This window comes from Pseudorca crassidens, chromosome 4 (genome assembly GCF_039906515.1).
Source record: "Pseudorca crassidens isolate mPseCra1 chromosome 4, mPseCra1.hap1, whole genome shotgun sequence".
In the NCBI taxonomy this organism is placed as follows: Eukaryota; Metazoa; Chordata; class Mammalia; order Artiodactyla; family Delphinidae; genus Pseudorca; species Pseudorca crassidens.
The window spans coordinates 43,371,958-43,398,563 of NC_090299.1; the positions used below are offsets into that span (position 1 = coordinate 43,371,958).

The window sequence follows — 26,606 nt, forward strand, 5'->3', positions numbered from 1 at the left end:
GAAAAGTAATCATGACGAAAACTGTCTCTTAAAGAATCAAACCTTCTTTTAAAGAACAGTCACCTTTCTTAGGCTTAGAGGAATGTGTATTAGTATCATGGTAAACAACAGTAACAAAAGTCTAACGGGCCTTCCCTTCACTTTTTTTTTCAATTTTTCTTTTTATTGAAGTAGAGTTGATGTACAATGTTGTGTCAATCTCTGCTGTGCAGCAAAGTGACTCAGTTATAGACATTCTTTTTTCATACTCTTTTTGTTGTTGTTAATTAATTTTTGGCTGCTTTTGGTTCTTTGTTGCTGTGTGCAGCTTTCTCTAGTTGCGGCGAGCGGGGGCTACTCTTCGTTGCGGCACATGGGCTTCTCATTGCAGTGGCTTTTCTTGTTGCAGAGCACGGGCTCTAGGCACGTGGGCTTCAGTAGTTGCGTCATGCGGGCTCAGTAGTTGTGGCTCGCGGGCTCTAGAGCACAGGCTCAGTAGTTGTGGTGCACGGGATTAGCTGCTCCATGGCATGTGGGATCTTCCTGGACCAGGGCTCGAACCCGTGTCCCCTGCATTGGCAGGCGGATTCTTAACCACTGCACCACCAGGGAAGCCCTCTTTTTTCATATTCTTTTCCATTATGGTTTATCACAGTATTCTGAGTATAGTTCCCTGTGCTGTACAGTAGGACCTTGTTGTTTATCCTCCCCTTCACATTTTAAACCAGCCCAGTAAACTCAGTGGGCAAGAAAAAATCTTCCCCCCACTGTGTGCTGACCACATAAAGACCACCTGGAGCTGTCGATATGACAGATCTCAATATTAAAATGGAAGGAGGGACTTCTCTGGCGGCACAGTTGTTTAAGAATCCGCCTGCCAATGCAGGGGACACAAGTTCGAGCCCTGGTCTGAGAAGATCCCACATGCCGCAGAACAACTAAGCCCGTGCGCCACAACTACTGAGCCTGCACTCTAGAGCCCGCAAGCCACAACTACTGAGCCTGCATATCACAACTACTGAAGCCCGCGCGCCTAGAGCCCATGCTCTGCAACAAGAGAAGCCACCACAATGAGAAGCCTGTGCACCGCAACAAAGAGTAGCCCTGCTCGCTGCAACTAGAGGAAGCCTGCGTGCAGCAACGAAGACCCAACGTAGCCAAAAATAAATTAATAAATAAAATTTAAAAAATAAAATGGAAGGAAAGCAAGTGGCTGTGATCTAAAGAAACTTCAACTGGGTGGAAAGAAGGCATCCATCTATGTGAGAACATGCAATACACAAGTAAAGCAAAAGAGATGCCTTTCAGGGTTTAGAAACATGGAAAAGTGACCCAACTCCTCTATCTACTGTTCAGGTGTTAACTTTTTTCACAAAGCACAGCATTCTCTTAAATTCTTTACAAATGAAAATGAGAAAACTTCCCAAAAAAGTAAACAAGATGTAATCCTGAAAACATTCATCCTTGAGGGAGGTAAAGAAACCCCTGCTGGGCTGAGTGTGAGCCTGGCGCCCTACTGGGCGCTGGAGGGCATCTCATTTAATTTACCTGGTGATCCAGGAGTCTGAAGGAGATGTGCCAAGAGGGACTCCTGTGTCTTCCATCCTCCAGGCGAGTGGTGAGTGCTGACTACTTAATCCCCCATCAGCTCTTGAGCTAGTGATTTTCATCCCTGCTCAGCACATGAGGAAACCACAGCTCTGGCGGCTGAACACCTGCCCAAGGCTGTGGGTCAGAGTGAAGGAACTGGCCTTCACGCCTGGGTCTGTCTGCCTCAAGGCCCTACATGTTCTCTTTGAAGCAGTTTAAGCACAGCAAAAAGATCTTACTCCCTATTTTTGCTAGGCATAGGAGTTAACGTAATTTTCTTTGTGCTAACTTGCCTTTTGCCAATTTGCCTAGTGTCATAAAAAATGTAGAAATAAAAGGCATTTAATGAATCAAATTTACAAAAGGCATAAACATTTCACACATATAGATTTACTGCTAGCTTTGAAAATGTTATCTTAATAAAATAAAAAGGTTTGAGTATATATTATTAACAAGAATAACGTGTACTTTCACACCTTCAGTTAATTGGTATGGCATCTTGATAAAATAGGCAAGTACTATTTCCTCTTCATTTGGACCAAATAACCATAAAGCATTCAAGCAGTCTTAAGTAACAGCTAATGAAATCGGCCCTGAAATACACAAGGTGAGACTATAAAGCAATGAAATTGGTGTCATATGCCACCCTGTTTCGAGAAGCACAAAAATCTCCTTTAAATGCCACTTGAAATTTCAAAATAAATAATGTTGTGGCTAAAACCAAAGAAGCACCATGCTTCTGGAACATGCCTCTTTAAACCACGGGTGAACATCCGTCCTATCAGCTGACAGTCATGCCTTGCGCACTGGACCCTTGTTGCTCTCTCACCCCATTTCCCCATTTCTCTCCTCCTCTGGTACTGCTGCTCCAGCCCCACCTCACTTTATCCATCTTGAAGAAGGCGGTATCTTACTTTAGCTGTATCTCACCTTTACGGGGGGCAGGGTGGGGGAGGCCTTATAAATATGTCATCTCTTTGAACTGGCCACTACATGAATAACAGAATGCAGAAAACCAAAGCATAATGGAGAAACTTCAAGAAGAAACCCCACACTGGAGTTTTTGGCTTGTACCTCTTTTCCATTCCGTGTTATTTTCCCGGGGATGGAAGACAAAATGCTACAGAAGGTTTTGTGTGAAAACTTTCCAGAGCTAGCTCAGTCTTTGATTTGTTCCTCCTTCTCTCTCTTAACGAAACATATATTGCATGCTCTAATGTTCCCTGGACTTTCTGTCTGGCGGGAGATCTTGTGTGCAAAGGCTTCAGAAGCCTTTTACGGGTACTGGGCAATACGGCCAGGCACTGGCCAGGTGCTGTGCACAGGGCCTGAGGGCCTCCGTCCATCCTCACCTCCAACCCGAGCACGCCGCCCCTGCCCCGACTCTGCAGTGAAACTCGGGAGCTTGCCCAGTTCCTGAGCAGTAGAGGCAAGGCCAGTAGGTCTGCAGAAGACATGGCTTTGAAACTAAAGCACTATTTCTACTGAAGACACCTGTCACTCAGCCTCAACCTCGCCACTGGATTTGGCTTTATATGTTTAAAAAAAAAAAAAAGATTTAACAGAAGTTTTTAATAATTGAACATCAATGTTAAAACTACAACAATTCTGTAACACTTCTGGTCAACAAAACATCACACGCTAGTGAAAATTTCCACAACCAGCTCTTACCACACTCGTTGTGAACCTAACACTATTGCTCTTAATCATATGAAAAATACTAGCCTCAAAAGAAATAAATAAAATGCCAGCCTCTCTCTGTGGAGAGTGGAGCAAGGTTTCTTAACCTTTTAAAAATGCTTCCTTTTTTGACAAAAATCTCCTGCCTTCCTTTTAATGCCATTTGAAATTTCAATAAATGTTATGGCCAAAATTAAAGCACAGTGATTCTGGAATATGCCTCTTTGAGTTGCACAAACCATCTTCTGGCAATTCTGAATCTACCTCCTCCACCATGACCACAGAGTAGTGTCCAGAGCTGAGGGCGGCTGCTCTGGGGTGGGAGTTGGGAAGCAGTAGTAAAGCAGGAAGGGTGTTTTCTTTCCTTCCCCTGGTCTCAGTTTATAAAGCTCTGGGTCTACTCCTGTCAGAGCAGAACCCGCGTCCTGCTTAATTCTACACGGGGGTTGAAAGGTCATTTAGGAAGGACAATTTCTCCAGGGAATTCAAATCTAGCGAGCGGGACACAGACTGCAGAGTAAGGGCCGGATGAAGGATGTGCTCTGGATGCGCTGAGATCAAGTCTGAGCAGCGAGCTGGGGGCAGTGGGGGGTGGTGGTGGTGAACTTGGGATGGGCACCTGGGGGAGGGAGGAACAGCGTTAGCAAAGATCTCCCACCAGGAGACAAGATGGGTACTAGCTGCCGCCAGGCACAGAAAGGAGGAACAGCATTTCAAGCAAAGACAAGAGCGTGCTCGGGTGCAACGTGAGTGGGAGGCTGTGTGGCCAGAATGTAATCATCAGATGAGAGGGTCAGGAATCTGCACAGTTAACCACTAAGGGGCACAAATCTTTATCCTGTGCTCTGGAAGTTCTCAACAAACTCACATGCGGGGATCAATTAAAAGGACGTCAAGGAGACTGGGTTATCAATAAGGAAGTTTACAAATGACTGACTTTGAAAGCAATTACTGCTTCAAGGTCATCCCTATAATAAAACAATTTTTATTCATCTGAATTCAAAAATTCATACCCCTGGGAAGTCTGCACTCTAGGAGATGGTAAACAAAGGGATTACAAGGAGCCAAGTACTTTCATGACAGGTAAAGCCACATAAACGCATGTGCGTACAGAAAACAAGGTAATTTTGATAAAAGACTTCATAACAGTCAACTTATGCCTGACATATTTAACACAAGGAATACATTTCTTCGGAGGTAAATAAATATATTGAAGATTTTAATTTGTAGAAAGACTGCACATGGAAAGATCTTGAGATTTTCCTCCTTCTCTTATTTTTAGTCATTGTTGAATACTGTAATATTCTAAGCACTTGACCTGTATTAACTTACTTAGTCCTTACAACAACCCTTGCTTGAGGCAGGGGCCATTACTTGGTATTCTGCAAGGACAAACAGGGCTGTGATGTACAAGGCTGGGTGTGCCCTCAGGACCCTATGGCACATTTGCGAGGTCTTAGCAGCTGCTGCAGGCTACAATCACACACCTTCTAGACTCAAATCTGCTTTTTTTAGGGAGCGACCAGCAGCACTGCAGCAGGCTGAGAGAAGCAGCAGGAACAGTTACGAAGGAGAATACTAGTCTGAGGGAGACAGCACAGTGGCCTGATACAGCACGATGGAAAGAGAGAGGAAGAGAAAGAGCTTAGACTGTTTCCAAAGCTAACGTGACAGAAATAAGTTACTGATCCAAAAAGATAAACATAGCCCCACAGTGCCAAGGTCACAAATTGTCTTTTAAACACATCAGTGAATGGGACGGAGGCCTGAAGTCTTTGGCTGGTTGCCCTAGAACCATCTGATGGATCCTATGTGCCTAAGAGGTACAGGGCTGACACCAGGCCAAGGAAGCCCTGGATGCCTGGGCCATCCCCCATCACCTCCAAGACCTCCCTCTGAAGTGGGCTACTCGTGCCCCCGCCAAAATGGATCTGCACTCCCACCTGCCCCACGCCAAGAAGCGTTAGGAACGGTAAGACTGTCACACAAGACACGTGGAAGCTGCTGTCACCACTGCTGCAAGCCAGGGGCGCCAAGCGTCAGGCAGGCCAGGAGGAACACCAGCCAAGGCTGCCGAGATGCTGACATGAGCAGATACCCCAGGCTTTCCGGTGTCTTAGTAGTCATGTGGTGGACGTCTTGAGTCAGGGTGTGTCACAAGCAAGAGCTGCATCATGAGAACAATTTAGAGGGATGATTCCCCACACGTTTTCATGAAAATTAGAAACCGAGTAGGATGCCCCAAAAAATCACTGCCATAAACAGATCTAAGTACTCTCATAACAAAATCTCAGGACTGTTTTATTGAAATAAAGGTGAAACATTGGCTATAACTACATTTTCTTAATATACACTTACACTGTGAAACAACAAAAAGGCTTTATATATTTTCACTAAGTTCATTATTTTGAAAGGAACTTTTTGAATTATTTTTTCCTAAATGTTATTACCCCTTCCAACTCTCAAAAAAGCAGAACTAAGTTCCTCCACTAGAGATGTAAAATTTCCCTGCTGTGAACGTTTCCATTACTCCCATTTCCTCTGCCCCTCGTCAGCAAACTCATTCACACGGTCATGGACTACCCACCCTCCTGAGATGACCTAGTCCAAGTGCCTAATCTTAGACGAAGAAAGTCAAAGCCAAAGGAACACCATGATCGGGCTACTGGGCTCTTCCCTGCAGACCCGAGATGAGAAGCTAAGGTTGTTCACCTCGACCCCAAGAGTTCCCTCTGTGACAGTAACCTCTCCCTTCCAATAATAACAAAGTCTATGCCCCAAACACAGTATTCTATACCTACTGTATACTTATATCTTCAACCTGATGAACTTAAGTAGTTCTATTTAAGACTAAGCAGTTGGACTCAATTTTCTAAAAAAATATATTAAATAACTATAACATACAAAGCATGGTAATGATGAAATAAAAGATTGTCAAAAAGCACAGAATTATAAGGTAAAGTCAAAAATATATTTTCATTTTAGTTCTACCTCTTATGATATAGGCAAGGTTACATAAACATATGTAACTACAGAAAAGTAATTTTGATAAAAGGCTTCATAATAATCACATCCCACATATGACATGTATTTAACACGAGGAATAAATTTCTTAAGAGGTAAAATTAATCAATTGATTTTTTTTTTTTTTTTTTTTTTGCTGTACGCGGGCCTCTCATTGTTGTGGCCTCTCCCGTTGCGGAGCACAGGCTCCGGACGCGCAGGCTCAGCGGCCATGGCTCACGGGCCCAGCCGCTCTGCGGCATGTGGGATCTTCCCGGACCGGGGCACGAACCCGTGTCCCCTGCATTGGCAGGTGGACTCTCAACGACTGCGCCACCAGGGAAGCCCTAATCAATTGATTTTAATCTGAAGAAAGAGCGTACTTGTGGAGGGATCTTAAGCTCTCCCTGCTTCTCTTATTTCTAATCCATGTTGAACATTGCTATGTTTCAGAAGCAGAGCTCTGAGGGGTGGATAACCCGATTATCATTCTCAATCTGTTTCTCCCTTTGTTGGAAAAGCATGATATTCACTGGCCTAGTCTCCTGTGCAGCAGGGATGGCTGTGTGACTCAGTGGCTAATAAGACATAGCGGAAGGAAGCATGCTGGGGCACCTCTGGGAAAGCTTTAAATTCTTTATAAAAGGGACAGTGGAAAAGGTGGCACTGTCCGTCTCCTCTTGTTTCTGATTATAATGCAGATGTAATGCCCAAGGTTGCAGCTGTCATCTTTCTATTAAAAGGAGGACTGAGAGCCAATTTGCCAGTGATGGTGAAACAGAAAGATAAAAAGGACTTGAGTCCATGCTGGCCTCATTAATCCGCTGGAACAATTAAGATCTCCTTCCTCTTCACTTGTTAAAAATTTTTTCAGGGCTTCCCTGGTGGCGCAGTGGTTGAGAGTCCACCTGCCGATGCAGGGGACACGGGTTCGTGCCCCGGTCCGGGAAGATCCCACATGCCGCGGAGCGGCTGGGCCCGTGAGCCATGGCCGCTGAGTCTGTGCTCCGCAGCGGGAGAGGCCCGCGTACCGCAAAAAAAAAAAAAAAAAATTTTTTTCAAAAACCTTTTAAAGTCACCATTAGGTATTCTGTTACCTATACAGCTAAAAGTATTCTTGAGAAATAAATTTCAATTTCCTCCCAAAGCTAGTCTAAACTCCTTAGCCTAACCATTCAAAGTAACCTGGATCCAGCCCAACCTTCCAGTGTACCTGTCCTTTCTTGTGTGTTCCTAGCAATTTCCCACCTCTGGATCTCCCTAGTACAACCACCCCTGTCCCCGCCACACAGGCTGTAAAATGTACAGAAGTGACCTTTCTCCTCATCACCCTGCCATTACCTTCACGAGTCTTATGTTTATCTCTCTACTGCCACACTGTAAAAGTGCCTGGAACACAGTGAGCACTCAAAACAAAGACAGAGGAAATTAATAAATAAATGCATGAGTGAGCTGTATCTCTCTAAATTAGTATTTAAATACATTAGGGAATTTTAAAAAATATGGGGTTGGCCAAAAAGTTCGTTCCGGTTTTTCTGTTAAGATGTTAAGGAAACGTGTAACACCTTACGGAAAAACCCGAACGAACTTTTTGGCCAATCCAATACCATGCTGAGCATTTCTTCACTACTTCCTGCAGTTTTGGATTCACTCAGATGACAAAACTAGCCCTTGGACAAGGGATGATTTTGTACATGGTGTGGGGTAAACTGTTCCTATGGGGTCAAAATGCAGAACACACACTAGCATATGCTTCAACCAAAACATGGGTTGAAGGTGAGATCTGTCTGGGCGTCTACGTGGGACGGCAGAGTGTGGCAGGAAGAGGACACAGAACTTTCATGGTACTTATACCTCAGGAGGCTGCTGATGGGATTTAATGCTATTTCATTTCAGGTGCTCAGGACAGTGCTAAGCATCTAATCCTTATTTGATAAATGCTATTCGTTTTATTAGTAACACAGAAATGGATGCCAGAGATGGGATGTAACTGGCCAAGCCAAGTGGGGTAAGAAGCAGTGAAAGTCACTCACCAGGAATTTCCTCTCTGGGAAACTGGTGATCCCCTGCCCTGGTTCCACCAGCACCTGATTAAAGCAACCACTGTCTATCCTAACTGTCAGCTCCAGCCCCGTGCCTGCTGAGGTCAGACTTGAGGGCTCAGCAGAAAATGTCAGGGTGTAAGGTATGTTATCTCTATGGCCATTAGCTAAATCCTCATGAAAGAGATAAGCTTTACCCTAAGACAGTCTGGCTAAAAAGAGGGAAGAAAACAGTTTTCCCTAAAGGCTCTTTCTGCAGGATGTCAGCAATCCAAGAGGGCTGAGAGTCAGAAAATCATGGCCCTTGCAGGGTTAGAAAAGTCGTTTATTAGCTAGCAAAGAAGGAAGATGAAAGTATAGCAGGAGATGAAAGAGGGACACAGGAGAACCTTGAAAATCAGTCCTTTCCCAATCACTTCCTGCTGTACTCAGCCCAAGATGACAGCTACCCCTATTGCAAATGAGACTTCCACTGGAACGCAACCTGGGGACAAGAAACCTTTCAAAATTTTTCTTGCTCTCCCAGGGCAAGGCATTCCCAATTTGCTGAAGAGAGGCTTGTAAAGATTTTAAAACACTTACAGAAGGCTCACCACATAGTTAACACACAGATGAGAAAACCGAGGCGCACGGACAGAAGTAAATTAATCAAGGCCCCACAGTTAATAAACTGTGGAGCCAAGATTCAAGTCCAGGCAGACTACCTTTAGAGTTCATGCCCTTAACCCACGTTGCTATCCTGGCTCTCAGTTCAGGATGCACAGAAAGTACAGTTCAGCCTCCTCCTTGTAATGGAAGAGAAAAACACAGCCCCCAAAGTGGACCACGTAAGCAGTTAGCAGCAGATCTAGGACAAGAACCCAAGGGGTGTGTGTGGGCACAGGGGAAAAGGGATTGTGGAGGAAAAGAGGAAATGTTGCCCCAAAGCCAACAAAATGCTCCAAAATTTCATACGCTTACCTAAGATTGAAAAGTTCAAATGTAAAAAAGTGCTAATAATTGGAAATACTATTTTAAATATGTAAGCAATTCACCTTTATTAAATGTCAAGTATAATGTGTTTATCCACTGACACAAAAAACATGGGTTTTTTTTTTTTTTTTTTTACAATCATTAAACAGGTTCGGTAAGAGATACTAAGCTGACCTTTCTCTTGACTTTAAAGTATAATATGCAGTAATTACATGCTTTATAGTATCTGCAATCCCTGTAGACGCAAAGTGTTCTTTAATTATCAACTTTCTCTTCCTGCAAAGGTTAGGTGAAAATATATTAGCATTTACCCAAAAAAACAAGAACAATAAAAAAACGAATAAGGTATTACCTATTAGAATAGACAAACACAAAGGAAACCAATAAAAAATAAATTAGATTAGCGTGAATATCTAGATAGCCTCTCACCTCTCACAATAGAAGTCTGAAGTGGGATCCCCACATATCAAATAAAGGCCTTAGAGAGAGCAGAGTGAATTCATGCTGTTTTGAGAGACATTTAAGCCTGGAATTAAACTGAAATCTAACTTTCCTCTGTGCTTCACTTAGTCTTAGAAGAAGAAATTGCTCTAAACTGAAAAAGAAGACATTCTTTCGTACATTTTAAGCAGTAAAATTGCTAAAGTGTTGTTCTAAGAGACTAAATGAAAATTTCCTAAATAGGCCTAAAGCTAAAAGCCTCTCTCATGGGAAACAGGATTAGAATAATTACAACTGTGCATGAGCAGTGCCCATTCAACTTTTCTGACGTTAATACATTTTATACACATAGAAGTGAGACCTAAGTTTTAAGAAAAAATACTTACCCTTAGCACAGGCAATGAATGCAATCTGATACTTTTTCTATTCTTTAATTAAAAAAAAATAAATCCTAACTGATTAGTAACCGTATGGGTTACTCCACCTATCAGTGGTCCTGTAACGGACCACAGTTTGAAAAACAATGGTTTATACTGCAGTCCCAGAAAGACCTGCAGGGATTTCCCCCAGAAGACAATTTAATACAGTAACAAACATGAAACGCTTACAAGTTTCTGTGAGAAATCTACCCAGAAACCTGTCTGTGATTTCAATGTTGCTAGTAAAGAGAGAACGATGGGTGTATTGAACCTGCCTCTGATGAGGTGACAGAATTACGAGAGGATGCTGCCATCACGCACTATTTCTGCCACAGGTGGGATGATAGAAGGGGTCAGATGGACACCTCTCCGTGTCGAACCAGCTTCCCGGGCGTGTCCATAAAGTCTGCCTGTGACTGCAGGCAAATCCCTCTGTGCTCTCCCAGAGCAAAATGGGAGTCCAGAGCAGCTCAGACAGGTGGGCGGACGAGGCCGGCACTGTCCCCGACAAGAGTCCAGGCCGCAGAGGTCCACGCCTCCAGCAGTGTCCTCACATTTCCAGCCATGACTTATCATTGGTAGAAAACAGTGAGCTTTGAAAAGCAGGTTAAAGTGTTTTAAGAAAGACACAAGACTTACCTTAAAAAAATTTTTTTTTTTTTCTCAAGCAAAAGAAACATCACCCCCTAGGTCCCTCCAGGACAAAATCTTAAAGCAACTCCAATACACAAAATAAGGTTGATGCTGCACCTGGGGAGGAGTGCTGTCGAGGGTGCCCCCCAGGCCTCCACCTCCCTCCTCACCTCCAGCCCTCACTCCTCCACAGAACCCTAGAACTCCCCAGAAAAGCAGCAACACAATAATAGCTACGCATGTTTAATGATCCTGACCAAAGGCAACAAGCTGTTTCATTGTCTCAAATGTCTGCTGGCTCCCTAGCTCTCTAAATCTCACCCTAATACAGAACTTTCCAAAGCTTCAGCACATGATGCGCCACTAAGAACCTACTGAAAGCAACATCTCACAAACCGGGCATCCTTCCTTTTCACTGTACCACACCTCTTGTTATTATAATACACTGAGAAAGCAACCCAACTCCAAACCAACCAAACTCTTCCGATACCAACTCCAATAGTAAAGTATGATTCTAGAGAAGTGACTGGAACATTACAAATTTTACGTTACTATAAAAGTATGAAAACGTGTTTCAGTATAGCTAAAGCTGAATTATTTCTTAATTCTTTCCTTCTTGCTCAGACTGGTCAACTCTATCAATGCAGACAGAGCGGCCTTGATTTCGTATCTGACTGGTCTTGATGGCCTGGGACACAATCAAGGGAGCGCCCTATGTGCAAAGATTTAGTGCTGCTATTACTATGTTTATCCTATGCTGAGATGTTTTCTGTGATGAAGGTGAAACAAATTGTCTTTTTTCTTTGAAGAAACTGTTTTTAAAAATGAGGGCTTTCTGAGAAACTGAAACCTTAAAAAAAAAGGGTGCAATTAAATAATTTATATTACTCTGAATGGGAAGAAAACTGCTTCTAGTAAAACAAAACTGAAGAGAACTAAAGGAATAAGTAGAGAGCAATTCCTTGAAAAAGTTATTTGGGTGGGACACAAATGGGAATATGGTAAGTTTAATAAGTTGCAAAGTTAAAAATCACTGGATCTTACACTAAAAATACACTTTTAAAGACTCTTCCTGAATGGGAATTCCTACTCCCCCAATATATTTAATTATTTATGATCACGTTATTTCCAATATTTTAAAAACGCAACTCAAGCTGTTCACAATTTTTTTAATAGAATTAACATATTGACATCATTTTCAAAACGACGAGTTAAAAAAAAAGTACCTTTTCCAATTCTCTTGGTATTCGCATACAAGTGTACACTCTTTCTCTTCTTTCTGTATACTTGGCCTCATTATGTTCAAGGAAGTACCCTCTGGTTAGTTCAGCACTGAGGAACCTCAACAATGAAAGCTCTACAGGAAAAAAAAAAAAAATGACAAAACAAAAAGAACAGTATTTATCAAGGAACTTCCATGCTAGCTGGTGCTACAGGTAATGTATATGCAAAACAACAAGAGAATAAAACAAAGTAATCTACATTTCTGTGCCCAGAACTGAACTGCACACAAACCACCGGAAAAGACTGTTGAGAAAATTGCTGTTCTGTGTGATATAAACTGAAAAAGTCACAGGAATATAAAAGGGACGATTACTATGAGCCAGAATAGTTAGAAAAGTGTTCTGTGAGAGTCTAGTCCTGGGTCTTACAGGTGATATAGGACCTGGACTGATAGAGAGATGAAGGCAGGTAAAAAGAGTAGATACCAAGTACATACAAAATGGAAACAAACACACACACACACACACACACACACACACACACACACACACTCAAAAGGGAGCCAAGTCACCTAACAGGCATTGCTTCAGCCCAAGAACTATCCTGGGTGAAGTACACAGACACTGGTGCAAATTCTTCCTTGTTCAGCCTCAGAGATCCTGCAAGTATCTAAATAGTGCCACTTCCCCAGGTGAAGGCTTCCCAACATGATGGTAATTATAATAAGTCATACAAAACAGAACCTCAACCCGATCTGAAAGACCTCCCTTTCCTTGGATTTGTCCACCTGTTTCCTCGGTTCCTCTGAGGCAAATTCACCCACAGTCATCTCATCTCAGCTGAGGAAAGAAAGGCCAAAGGAGGTGGAATGCTTTCCATTTGGCTGTACCTGGAGGACTTGAGATGAGAAGTAAGGGTGTTAATGCCTGATCCCAATCTTCCCACTGGGTGACACTTCTCTGACAGCCCAGCACCTCGGTGACCTCTCAGTCCCCAACTTCACAGACATCCCTACTTCTACTCTCTAGGAGGCCATCCTCTCTTCCAGAACTCAGCACACCAAAGGTTTCAAATTGTCCTCTTTGCTCTGAGCTGGCCTCGTAGTTCTTTTACCAAATACAGTATTGGTGTTCCCTCCAAAAAATGACGAAGAGGGGAGGTTGATTTCATTTACGAGTGATCGACCCTCATAGTTACGTCTTATGTGATGCTAGGATTTAAAGGTTGCAGGGATGGAGAACAGCGTATAGTCCAAAATACCCTTGAAAAGCCCTTAGGAAGACTCAGAAGTGGACATATTATCTCCCAGTGGGCCTAAAAACAGCTTACTTCCTCCAACACTGGGACAGATCGCTAGTTCTTTGAGCGTCAGGTGAAGTGGTTTGCTTATGTATAGAAGTTACAGCTTCCCCAAAAAAATTACACACATTTTTTTAAAATACAAGATTCATAACCCATTTGGAGAGTCAGTGATACCATGAAAGCTGTCTGAAACAGGAGACTGAAACAGATGGAGAGAAAACCGGACTTCCACCTACTGCAGCCCAGCGCAGGGGCAGGCCAAATCATCCAGTGCACCACGAGCACGGTACTCTCAGTACATCTGTGGTTGAAGCCATGTACACAAGATGTAAACTTCACTGCATATATTAACAGATGTTCAGACTAAAAGGCCTTAGTATAGGGACTTCCCTGGAGGCGTAGTGGTTAAGAATCCGCCTGCCAGTGCAGGTGGCACAGGTTCGAGCCCTGGTCTGGGAAGATCCCACATGCTGTGGAGCAACTAAGCCCGTGCACCACAACTACTGAGCCTGCGCTCTACAGCCCGTGAGCCACAGCTACTGAGCCCACGAGCTGCAACTGCTGAAGCCCGCACACCTAGAGCCCGTGCTCTGCAAGAAGAGAAGCCACCGCAATGAGAAGCCTGATCACCGCTAAGAAGAGTAGCCCCCGCTCACTGCTACTAGAGAACACCTGCGCGCAGCAACGAAGACCCAACGCGGCCAAAAATAAATAATTAAAATAAAATAAATTAATGAAAAGGAAAAAGAAAAAAAAAAGGCCTTAGTATAACCAAATCTGTGTAGAGTAAAATTTCTGGCTAGGAACTTTCTAATATGCTGTTGGCTGGCTAGGTACGGGACATGATCTACCGTCTGAAGGAGAGAAAAAGAGTCTTTTGAGCTGCAAGACAGCTAAAATGGAAAAGAAAGATCAAACAGTTATATGTGCACACAGTTCAGTTTTCCAATTAGAAAGAAAGGGATGTTTTAATTAGCTAATATCTAAAATATCAGTTCTTTCCTGTGAAAACTGGGAAGCAACAGGACATTCAGAGAGCGGAAGAAACTGCACTTACACAAAGTTTCACTGGCGCCAGCGAGCTGAGTCATGAGCCCCAAAGGTCACTTCACCATAACTGCTGAGCGGCATCTGCCCCCAGCTTCACATTCCTGCCTGCCACCCCCATCAGTGGCGCTCTGCTCTCGGAATCACCTTTGCTAACCTAAGTCTCTGCGGGGTGCCTCCTCCACCACCGGACCCTTAAGCATTTGCTGGTCGGTTCGGTGCTCTATTCACTACATCCGAACAAAGTACGGTTACAGTAAAATGCCAGCCATCCTTTAAGGCCATATTCTCTGATGTGTCATCAGCCACCTTCTCTTTTTCTTGTCTTTTTTTTCCTACACATACTCTATTTGGGCTGTCTAAGGTCAAAACCATCATCTAAATCCTTAAGTCACCATACCTTCAGCTCTGACTCCTGAGCCTGAACCAATATTTCCAACTGCCACCTGGAAATCCCAAAGGCACCTTTAAACTAGCAAATCCAAACACCACCTCTTCTCCACTAATCCCCTCCCCCTCCCCCGACCTCCTGCAGCCCTGCTGTTAGCTCAGGGCTCACCAGTGATACAGAGGGTTCTACGCTGGCGGCTTGGGGCCAATTCTGACCATCCCCTCCCTCCTCTCCCCAAGCTCTAATGACTCTTTCTCGAAATGTTTATTAACTGTGCCCTCTTCTTTCCGGGCTCAGCCTGCATTTGGTCCTCGTCCTCTCTCTCCAGGTTACTGCAGAGGATTCCTGACCGGAGCCCTCCTTCCGATCCTTTGTCCCCTCGGTCCCACCTGGCCTGGCGCCTGTCCGTGTGCACGCAGGCCAGCCATGGAAACCCTCTGGGGGTCGTGGGACCTCCAGGTGAGGTCAACACCTCAGCAGTGGCAACACCAGAGCCTTGCAGCCTTGGTCCCTGGCTATCTTTCCAGCAGTGCCGCCCTGAACTGCCTCCCTGAACCTCAAGGTTATGATTTTCTAGTTACATCACTTCTCACTGCTGGCAAATGTGTCAGTTGGATCACACTGTTCACTGGCCTGAGAACTCCCTTCCAGCCTCCACAGGTGAACACGTGCAGAGTCACCTGCCCCGTGAAGATTTCCCAGGTTCCCCAGGCAGAACAAGTCCTCCCCCAACTCAGCTCCACACGGTACATGCGTTTTCTTGTCTGGTGTTCTCCTCTACCTTTGCATCCTCGGGGTACAGCACGTAAGAGGTGCTCAACCAATGCTCGCTGAAAGAATGTGTGGATCAGAGAAGAGGAAGGGAAATCACAATGGAGGGTGTAGCAGAGAGAAAAACAGAATCAGAAATTAGAAGTGGCAAAAGCAGAGAGTAGCAGATTCTTGGGAAGAGAGCCCGTGACTGAGGCAGGTGTGTTCTGAGACTGGGGTGTTCTTAGCAGGGCAAGAACGCAAAGCTCCTGGTGTCTCACTGGACTCAGCAGTCGCCGGAGCTAAGGAGCCTCCAGTCCGTATGCATCCAAATGATGGAAAAGGTCCCCCAACAGGTACCTGTCCCTCGACCCCTAGGAGGACAGGGCACCGCAATGCAGTCACAGCTGGTGAGTGGCTGGGTGCATCGTTCCCAGTAAGTGCAGGAAGTTGGGGAGCGCACTAGTATCACAGTGTGTGAAGGAGATAAACAGGTTACCGTACAATTTTAAATTTTAAAAAGCAAATTAAGGGCTTCCCTGGTGGCTCAGTGGTTAAGAATCTGCCTGCCAATGCAGGGGACAAGGGTTCAAGCCCTGGTCCGGGAAGATCCCACATGCCGCGGAGCAACTAAGCCCGTGCGCCACAACTACTGAGCTCACGTGCCGCAACTACTTAAGCCCTCGCGCCTAGAGCCCATGCTCCGCAACAAGAGAAGCCACCGCAATGAGAAGCCCGCGAACCGCAACGAAGAGTAGCCCTCGCTCGCCGCAATTAGAGGAAGCCTGGGTGCAGCAGCAAGGGCCCAACGCAGGCAAAAATAAATAAATAAATAATTTTTTTAAAAAACTCAAATTAAATTAAAAGGTTGAGACAGCTGCATGTATGGTGAGGCCACTAAAGGAGGCTGTTCTCTTGCTCTCTGTACTTCCCCTGCCCAGCCAGTGCCTGCTTCACCTACATCTTAGGCACATGAGTGATCTTCCTATATACTTGCCTCAAGCCCCAGCTAGTGGCTGTTCTTATCAAAGGGGTAGTGAGGGGTGTGCCCCCTACTGGTTTCCCTGGTAACTAATGAGCCTACCTGGGGTCAATTGCCCTATAACTGGTAATCTCCCACTCTCCCTGACAGCGAAGACTGCCACCATGTCCTGCCTGCTGTCAGCCACACATTGTGGGATGTCACTCCAGGACCTTGCTTCACGTGTGTAAGATCCCCCATCCATTAAACTACTGATGTCTCTGTTGCTGAGTCCAGGCTCTTTCTTCAGTCTTGAAGCTGGGCAAGCACAGGGCTTGTAGGCCTGCAGGGTGCAGCCCAACACTGTACCCTTGTTTACTTAGAAAATTATCCTCCATAATGGTGCCTTCCCTGGTGCCCACAAGATGACTGAACTTCCACCATAATAAGGGTTTTGTTATGATGCACAAAGAGAGCACAGGATTAGCAATTAGAAGAAGGAAGTTCTGGCACCAGTTCTGTCACTCATTAGTGCCGTGACCCCGCTCCACTCATGGATCTCAATTTTACAGAAGAGGAAACCAAGGCTTGGAGCAGTTTTACAACACCTGTTACCTGCTTGCCATCCACAAAGGATGTTCGAGGGACTGAGAGAGGACTTGAATGAAAGGATATGAAAACTGCAAAGCATGACACAATGCTTGAACTACTGACTAGTAATTTCACATGATCTATAGTATTAACCAATTCTAGTTTGGTGGTTACCTAATGTTTACTGCTATTTCTGCAATCCTGTTTCCATGGATAAAAGGTAACACATCAAATAAGCATCTTTAACAAACTATATAACTTAAGTAACTAATTTTCCTTAAACAAGTTATAAAATATAAACCTATGAAAGTGTTTTAACTATATAGTAAATATGAAAAAGTGTCGTGTCAGGATTTTACCTCTAGAAATGCAAGAATTTTAGTTATAAACACCAATTTTGATTTTCCATAGAAAATTTAAAAGTAAACACTTAAAAATCAAATGATAAAACATGTTTTGAGTAGACACCTCTCATAACTATGAGACAGTTTTTATAATTACGCCCAATTTATAGATGACGAAACCAAGGCACAGAGAAGTTAAGGAGGTCTCCAAGGTCACAGAGCAAGCCAAATGGTAGAGCCAGCATTCAAATCAAGCAGTCTATCCTAAAGTGTGTGCTTTTTGGCACCAGATTATTCTATCACTGTCTCAAGTGCTTTTGTAAACAGGCCATTGTGTTCTGGAAAACTGGGTCTCCCCCCACCCCCCATCTTTGTGCTCCTGTAGCATTCTGGGTTTACTTCTATGAAGTTACACTGTTTACTAATCAGCTCCCTTACCAGCCTATGAGCTTTCTGAAAGCAAGCACCATGTACCCAGATCTTCTTCATGTCCGGCCAGCAGTGAGTTCTGAGTGTAAGGGCAGTGTTTGCCTACAGTTAACACCATACTAATGGCTGGGGAATGGTTTTAAAAGAAACATTAAAGCAATACTAACAACAAAAAAAAAAGCTTCATGGGGTGAAATATTTTGAAAGCTTTCTTACCTCCTCCTCCTCTTCCCCCACTCCTGGAGAACTGGCCCTACTTAAGGGATTAGGATCCTCCCGCTAGATGGCCTGGGGTAGTTTACAAAGGTCCTGCTCACACTACTTCATGAAATTCTCACAATTCTGAGAGCTAAAGAACAGTTAACAGCATTCACATTTTGCAAATGAAGAATCTGAGGCTCACAGAGGTTAGGAGACTTGTCCAAAGTCACTGAAAAGCTAAGGGGCAAGTTGGGAATAGAACCTGGATCTCTGAACTCCAAGTCCAGCGTGCTCTCTCCCCTGGACCATAATTATCACCCATCTATCTGACAATCGTACTAGAGAAGATGACCTAGCCCTGATCTGGCTTCAACCTGTCAGAAGGAGCCGTCTGATTCACGCTGAAGAACAAGATTCTGTTGCCCGGTGGCCCGAGCTCCTAAGGCACAGGGTAGTCTTGCCGCTCTGTCTGGTCTCCCCATCTCCAATCTTTTCCTGGCCATAGATATTGTCTGCAGGATGCTACTCAATCTTCTGTTCCAAAGTATAGCTGTGTTTCAGTGCTTTTGTTTGTTGCTGCTGTTGTTTTAAACGCTGTTCTCTAGCATTCTACAGACTTACCTGAACTCACTTGTCCCGTGATACTGGGTAGAGTGCCTGGCTAATGATTTAGGAAGGCTACTACTGTTCTTTGACCTGTGGGTGCCACTCTTCAAGAATTCTGCTAGCTAACTGAACCGTAACTTTTTCCATACCATGGTGATATTTCATTCCTTCTTAGCAAGAGTCACTTTCATTTGTTATGCCAAACATCTTTCTTTATAGTTTAAGTGCAAATTATTTTCCAAAATAAAATAATCCAATTGTTTATTTTCTGAATACCGTTTGAACTCTTCAGATGTCAACCAATTTTGGTTCATTTATCCAGATCTCACCAAGAAGAAATATTCAGTAAAAGTCTTTTAAAAAATAGAAGTATTTTACTATTTATCAACAATTATAATAGAAACGAGCTTCTACATTTGAATAAGTTAGTCTTGCCAATTATGAATATTTAACACTAGGAAAATAATACCAATCATAAACCTGGATCAATTCTTCCAGATTATTTTTAAACAATATTCATCTACCACAGAATTGCCTTGTGATCCAGTATCTTAAATTGAGAAAAAGTACAGTATAAATGGTTTCTTCCTCATCCCTAAAAGAAGAAATATTGTTTAATTATCTTCTGAGAGAGCTTGTTTTAGAAATAAAAACTCAGTATAAAAAAGTATTAATTTGAAGTAATGAGTAATCATATATTTACATGTTCAGTAATATGTCTAAATATATCTTTCTTAAAATACCATTGACCATCAAAAACCTGTAAAGTAATATTGGTTAACTGCTAGGAAAATACTATGAAACATGCAAATCTCCACAGTCTTAAATAATGCAAAAATTTAATAGGCTTCATTAAAGTTACACTAAAATATTAGTTACAAGTTTATTACACAAATACAAAGGCACACCCTTGTACAAGGCCAACTAGGAATCAATGACAGCAATTCTGCTTTCCTAAGTCAAATACAGTAAAGGTTCCAGTCGAACTTTTAAGGTCCTCAAACTGTTTATAAATAATCTCACTTAGGGAAGTAAAGAATAGGTAGAATATTCATAAATTTATAGATGGAAAACAGATACAAAAAGAGAAGTGACTTTTTCCAAGGTCATAAGGTTACAAAGTAGGGGACTAAAAATGGGAACGAAAAATCATTAACTTGACAGTCAATGATACAGTCTTTCCAAAGACCTCTTTCTCTTTTATGCAAGCATCCCCAAAGTGGGCTGCAAATGAGCTGCTAGGACTGAATTTTGGAAGGTAAACTAGGTGGAAGGTAAACATCTTAAAAAGGTCAAGAATATTGAACCAGTCAAAGATCAAAATAAATAACTTTTCATTGCTTGTTCAGTTTACAAGTACTTGTTAAGTAAAGCAAGTGAGAATTTTCAAAGGAGAGCAATCATCTGTCAGAAGAGAAGAAGCTAATTTTACTTTATCTGCAACAGGGCTGTGTTCACTCCAAGTAATTTCTCAGGCAGTTTTACAATTATTCTTACTTTCCTTTGTAAATGAGAAACTGATTTACTCTAGAGCATAATTTTCAGAATCACAGCCTTTAATCATCCATCAGGGATAAGTTTGGGGCCATAAGAATAACTATGTAACATACTATAGAGGATCAGGACTGGTTAAATGAGAATGTATTTTAATATTCAAAATGTTAAATTTTCAAATACACAATGGGACATAGTGAATACGAACAGTTAAAACCCTTGTCCCACTCAAAATCTTTTGTGGGAGCTGCTAAAAAGGAGATCAGTTGGCTTTTCTGAGTTTTAGTCTTTCTTCCTGCCTCTGTTCATTCTCTTATGGAGGTAAAGCAAGAAGTTTAAAATGTAAAGAAAGAGGAGAGAAGCACAAGGGATGGAGAGCTCCAGAGTGACGAGTCACCACCTAAAAAGGAACAAAATGGGCCCATGGCACTGCTACAGTCAAAAACCATACTGTTCACCCATACCTTACTTCAAGTTCTTTTGTTTTACAAGCAATACCTATCCCTATGCATACTCCAATACCTGCATTATATAGGTATTGTTTCATCCTCACCAGTAGGTGTTATATTTATTTTACAACAAGTCTTCTACTGTTAAGTCTCCAGTCACTAGAGCCAACTTAGATACTTCAGATACTAAACTATTTAGTAGTGGAGTTATGAAACAGAGCCAAATGGATTAGGCAAGCATAGAGTCTACAAAGCAATTGAACAACTGAACCAAGCCAAGCACAGATTGCCTAATTCTTAGTCAAAAGTTGACTTGCTGGGCCTAGATTCCTAAATGGGAATATGGCTATACAGAAATTCTCCCACTTAGAACTTCTGCAGACCTGTGAAGTGGGGCACAAGCATGGAAACATAGTAATATGTACTTTTTTTTTTTTTTTTTTTTTTTTGGCCGTGCCATGCAGCTTACAGGATCTTAGTTCCCTGACCAGGGATCAAACCTGAACAGAGAAAGCAAAAGCATGGAGTCCTAATCACTGGACCACCAGGGAAGTCCCAGTCATATGTACTTATTATCTGGTCTTATATCAAAAAGGACAATAGAAGTTGGTCATATTTTTAAGAAGAGGAAAAAAAGAAGACAGAAGAGATGAATCTGCGGTTCTTGATGACTACTATACCCAGAGTTCAAGACAGGTGACCACATAAGGCTACGGTGGAATACACAGTGACCATTATGAGTGAGAGAATGAAACCAGGAATGACGAGTGGGATATCCATTCCTATCTATGTTAAGGTTTAAGTACTAGAACCTGAGAAAAGTCTCAGCCCATTGCCAGGCTACATATAAGTCAGAGGGAGTTCAGTGAACAAAGTGATTAGAAGAGTTTGAAAAGACAAACAAAAAGAAAGCTTACCCTTGATGTAGCTGTATATATACAAACTAATATACATAAATATTCTACAAACCTATAAACGGGCTTCCTTGGTGGCGCAGTGGTTGAGAATCTGCCTGCTAATGCAGCGGACACGGGTTCGAGCCCTGGTCTGGGAGGATCCCACATGCCGCGGAGCATCTAGGCCCGTGAGCCACAACTACTGAGCCTGTGCTCTGCAACAAGAGAGGCCGCGATAGTGAGAGGCCCACGCACCGCGATGAAGAATGGCCCTCGCTTGCTACAACTAGAGAAAGCCCTCGCACAGAAACGAAGACCCAACACAGCAAAAATAAATTAATTAATTAATAAACTCCTACTCCCAACATAAAAAAAAAACTATCAATGAACACAGACAGGTATAAAATAAAAACAGGAACCTCAAACATTATGTTTTGAATTATTTTACTTGGATTCAGCGGGTGTGGATAATCACCTAATCTGTATATTCATTTACGGGACCGTAGATGGTTAGGGCAGGCCAACAAACGTCTAATTTATAAGAGTCCTAAATTCCTTGGGAGAAATGATAACGGGGACTTTGGAACTAACTGATGGTTCATGCCAACAAGACACTAAAATTATGACTTTCAAAAGGAAAGACAGGGCTTCCCTGGTGGCGCAGTGGTTGAGAGTCTGCCTGCCGATGCAGGGGATACAGGTTCGTGCCCTGGTCCGGGAAGATCCCACATGCCGCGGAGCAGCTGTGCCCATGAGCCATGGCCGCTGAGCCCGTGTGTCTGGAGCCTGTGCTCCGCAGCGGGAGAGGCCACAGCAGTGAGAGGCCCGCGTACCGCCAAAAAAAAGTAAAGACAAAGGTTGCCCTGAATTGGCAGGGGACGGGGGGGGGGGGGGGGGAAGACTAGAGTATCAGAGGCAGCACCAGAATATAAAAAATGGACATGTAACACCTTAAGTGCAAGCACCTAGGCTTGGAAGACATTTGATTCGGGAAGAAATATTTCTCACATGACACTAGGTGGTGCCACTCCAAGGCCCTCTGGCCCAGGGCAGCCCCTAGGTAAGAGTTTTCTAAATTCCGGACAGGAGAGGAAGGAAAGGATGCTGAGCAGTGGAAGGGAGCAATGCTGCAGGGTTAGGGTGAATGCAGAAGCCACTTAGCAGCCCAGGGCATTTCAGAGTGACTGAAAGAATTCTAATCTCCAGCGACGATGCCCTGACCAGTGCAGCATCAGCGTTGGAGAGTGGGCACTGGCAAGGGCAAGAGCTGTGTAACTAGCGGAGAAGAGACAGACACCCGGGGGAAAGAACAAAGGGCCCATGTGCAGGCCCAGACACAACAACGCTGGCTGGTGACTCCAGCTGAAATACTCCTGGGATTCTCACCTAAGTCCTCATCCCCAAGAGCTGCCACGGTCATCTCTCCTCAACATAACGTCCAGAATTGGGGAAACAATGACTACCCCAAAGACTAAAGCCGGAAGTGTGTCCCTGATAACGACTTCCTGCAACTCTGGGTTAAAAGTCCGGCTTCAAACATGTTAAGTAAACCACGCTCCGTAACCCATGATGATGAAGAATGCACAGGCGGCGTGAAGTCAATGGAAGTCCACAGTACCAGATATCCAGACCCATGACCAGCAGGGCCACGGAAGGGGTGTTAAGGGTTACTCCAGAAGCCCAACATCTATGATCATCAAAAGGCACGTGACAACTTCATTTTTTGTGCATGCAAACAGTAACAAAGGCTTTTATAATGTTGGCTTTCCTAAAACTCATAAATATTTCAAAGAAATTATAGTGAAACCTGGCTACATTTTTTTCTATTTGCACCAGAGTGCTTTTAATTTTGAAGTCCAAGTAAGTAAACAGACAGCTAAGAGATTTAATACTTTGTCTTACTTAAATCTGACCAATTTAGAAAGTAAACACTCTCCCAAGCAAGTGTTTAACTGACAACTTAGAGTTGAGAATTTCTAAGTGGTTCATTGAAAAAGACAAAACAAGGCACAGTCTGTACTTAATTTTTCAAAGATAAAGTCCTCTTCAAAGTCTAACCTACGTCTACTTCTGATAATTAGCAAATCAATCAGGATCTTACCTGATCAGCCTTAAGTTAGCATTTAAGTACTCCCACGTCTTCAATACCCGAGTGCAATCAATGATGCAGTAGCCTTAGTACTTAAACATTTATTTGCATGAACTGCAGGAAATAACGGCTAATGCAGCTCCTATTGTGTACCAGAAGCAAATTTTTAGTTGGAAGAAATTAATGTAGTTACGGGTCTGTTCCTGCTCAAAACTTAGATTTAAGAATTAAAATGCTGTTATCACCCTATATTCAATGAAACATACATCTCAGTCTTCCCCTTTTTTAAGCTTAATACACAACTGCAATATGAATACAAATGCAACTTTTAAAAACTCCCTAAAAATAAGAATAAATTCCTATAGCTTAAAGAAACAACATTGTAACAATATGCTTAAAACCGGTCATTGAAATTAGGATCCACAAGTGCATCTTACGCAGCCTTTTTCTTTTTTTTCAAAGTGGCTTAAGTTTCGGTTTAGGAAAAGTTCACAGGTAACATTTGCAGGAGTGCTAAATATTTATGTCCTGAGCAAAATGACTGAACTTTACGGTCATTATTACCACCTTGTTATCTGCAGCAGAAGAACACAAATTTAGAGGGCAAGTTAACAGGTTTCGATGACTCAAGTTCGCTTAAAACACAGAACAAAAGTCACCTTGACACACAGATAATGAAATCAGTCTTGCGTTTCTCAGTTCTGGGCTCCCTGAGACGTGGGGAGATGCTCGCCAACGTTATCGAGGCGTGAGGATACCAGGCGTTCTGTTTTGTTTTGAAAGACCTTTCAAAAGCAGGAAAGCGAGTGGGGACGAACTCCCCGGGCCACAGCCCTCTCTCTCGGACGCACCTACCTGGCTGGGCGTTTGCCGCCGGGGCCTCGGCGCTGCGCGCGGACCCGCCCGAGGAGCTGTCAGCGGCCGCGGAGCCTCGGGAGCTGCGGCGGCTCCGCGCGCCCACACCACGGCGGCCCCGGAGGCAGCGGCGACCCCGGAGCTCGCAGCCGGCAGTCCCACGGCGCCCCCCGCCCCCCTCCGCTCCCTCGCCGCGGCCTAGCGCCGCCCGCCCGCCCTTCTCACCTGCGCGGCTGCGGCGCCGCTCCCGCCGGCGGTCGCTCTCGTAGAAGCCCAGTGTCTCCGTGTGCTGAGGCGCCGGCGGGGGCCCGTGACCGCCGCCGCCCGGCTGCTCCGCGTCTCCGCGGCCTTCCCTCTCCGGGATGTCGGCGCCGCCGCCGCCGCCGCCTTCTCTCTGGGCAGTCACGTCGCCGACGCCCGCCATGTTCCGAGCACAACAAACCTTCCCCACCGCCTCCCTGCAGCCTCCCGCCCGGCCTCCTCCTCCGGCCGGCCCCCTTCCCGCCTCGCCCCGCCCCTCGGTGGAGCCCGGGCCGCCGCTGCCACCACTATCCGCGGTCCGCCGGCCGGCGCGCGCCATTAGCGTCAGCTGCGCGTGAGAGGCCGCAGCCGTCACGGCCGCCGCCATCTTCTTCCTGCCGTCGCCGTAGCGCGCGCTGGCTTCCCGCGCCGTGCCGGGCTCGGCCGTCTTGGCCCCAGCTGCGGGCTCCATGCAGCCGGGTCGCGCGGCCGGGGAGAGCGAGCGCCTCCGGGGCTCGGGTCGGGGCCCCGGCGGGAGCGGGGCAAGAGCGGAGGCGGCGGCGGCCGGAGGGTTGGCCGAGGCGCCCAGGGGCGGCGGCCGCTGCGCCTGCTGCCCGCTGTCTGCGAGGTGGCCGGCCGCTCGCCCGGGGCCCGTTTTGCAGGCTCGGTGCCCGGAGTGCGCCGGCGCCGCCCGCCCGGTCTTGGCACAGCTCGCGTGGCCGCGGCTCTGAGGGCCCGGCTCCAGATCCCCGACCCCCGCGAGGCCCGGCCCCATAGGTCCGCTATCTGGGCTCCATCTCCTCTGCATAGTTATGATCACCTGCCACATTCCTTGGCCTCTAGGTTTTTGTTGACAGTTTCCAAAGCACTTGGGCAAGGAGGAGCCCGGAGATGCTACCCAACAGGGGGGGCGCGGAGGAGAAGCGATGGTCTCAGGGACTCAGCCCGAGGAGCTGTGTGCTTTATACGTTTTCCGCGCCCGCGGACAAACTAGATTGTCTTTCGGCATTAGGGTTCGGATACAGCTCTTGGCCGCCGTGGTGCCCTTGCTCCATCACCTGGGCGACCTCTTTACTTGGGGTGACTGTCCTTTGCAGCTCAGGCGTGTGACTCCGCACCGAGGGCGGTGCCGAGACCACCGCCCCCGCAGGACTCCTGGAAGTGAAGATGCCCGGGGCTCGGGGAAGGGGCCGGGCACTCCATTTAGGGGGACCGTGACAGGTCGAGTTCTCTTCTGCCAACTTCACCTGTACCTCTGGTACCCTTTTGATTCGAAAACGGAAAACTGTAATTCTTCCCTTAGCATTAAGCTGTCTGGAAATTACCCTAGACCTAAACTTGAGAGCCAGATATAAACGGGTGTGAATAGAGCAAAGTCGATCTCGTGTTGATTCACCAAAGACCTTGAGTGTTCTGTTGTCACTAGTGTTCTGTTGTCACCACGAGTACCCACCTGGTTGCAGACTCACGGTGAGCTATTTTGGGCACCGTGCTGCGGGCAGCCGCCTAACAGTCTAACAGCAGGGTAAGAGACGGGCGAGCGACCAAGATGGACCAAAAAGGCCCCGTAGCTGGGAACTGGCCCTCGGCCGCCAGTGAAAGGAGGAACTGATGCCTTTGGAACATCCTTATTCCCCTTCATAAAATGGAACAGTTCAGAGGATGACATTTCTAAACATTCCTGTGACCATGAAATTCTCTGTTTTGGTTATATTTGGTCAAAACTGAGTCTTAATGAATCAATCAAAAACAAGTGCTCTGGTCAAATCTTCAGAATCATTTTGAAAATCAAAAGGTACTGAAAATTGTATGGCCTCTAAGATTCCTTTACAGCTCAGATTCTATTATTCTCTGATCTTTTATAGTGTAAAACCATCCCATTCTATTATGCACTGATTGTGAATAAGGAAGTAGGCTTTTATTGCTTGTTTATGTCAGTTCCCAAGTGCTGTCTCACCACATTTATTGGCTTATGGCC

At 44.9% G+C, this 26,606-nt stretch overlaps 1 protein-coding gene across 2 annotated transcripts in view; it reads right to left on the reverse strand.

Moving 5' to 3' along the window:
* Positions 1–25,418, reverse strand: part of TAPT1 (transmembrane anterior posterior transformation 1) — a 64,775-nt gene extending 39,357 nt beyond the window's left edge. For both annotated transcript variants that reach the window (XM_067735580.1, XM_067735581.1), the window contains exons 1-2: positions 24,614–25,418; positions 11,986–12,116 (exon numbers count right to left, since the gene is read on the reverse strand). In XM_067735580.1, the coding sequence (XP_067591681.1) occupies positions 11,986–12,116; positions 24,614–25,403 (921 nt within the window). In that variant the 5' untranslated portion in view covers positions 25,404–25,418. The remainder of the gene's footprint in view (positions 1–11,985; positions 12,117–24,613) is intronic.
* Positions 25,419–26,606: the final 1,188 nt, after the last annotated feature.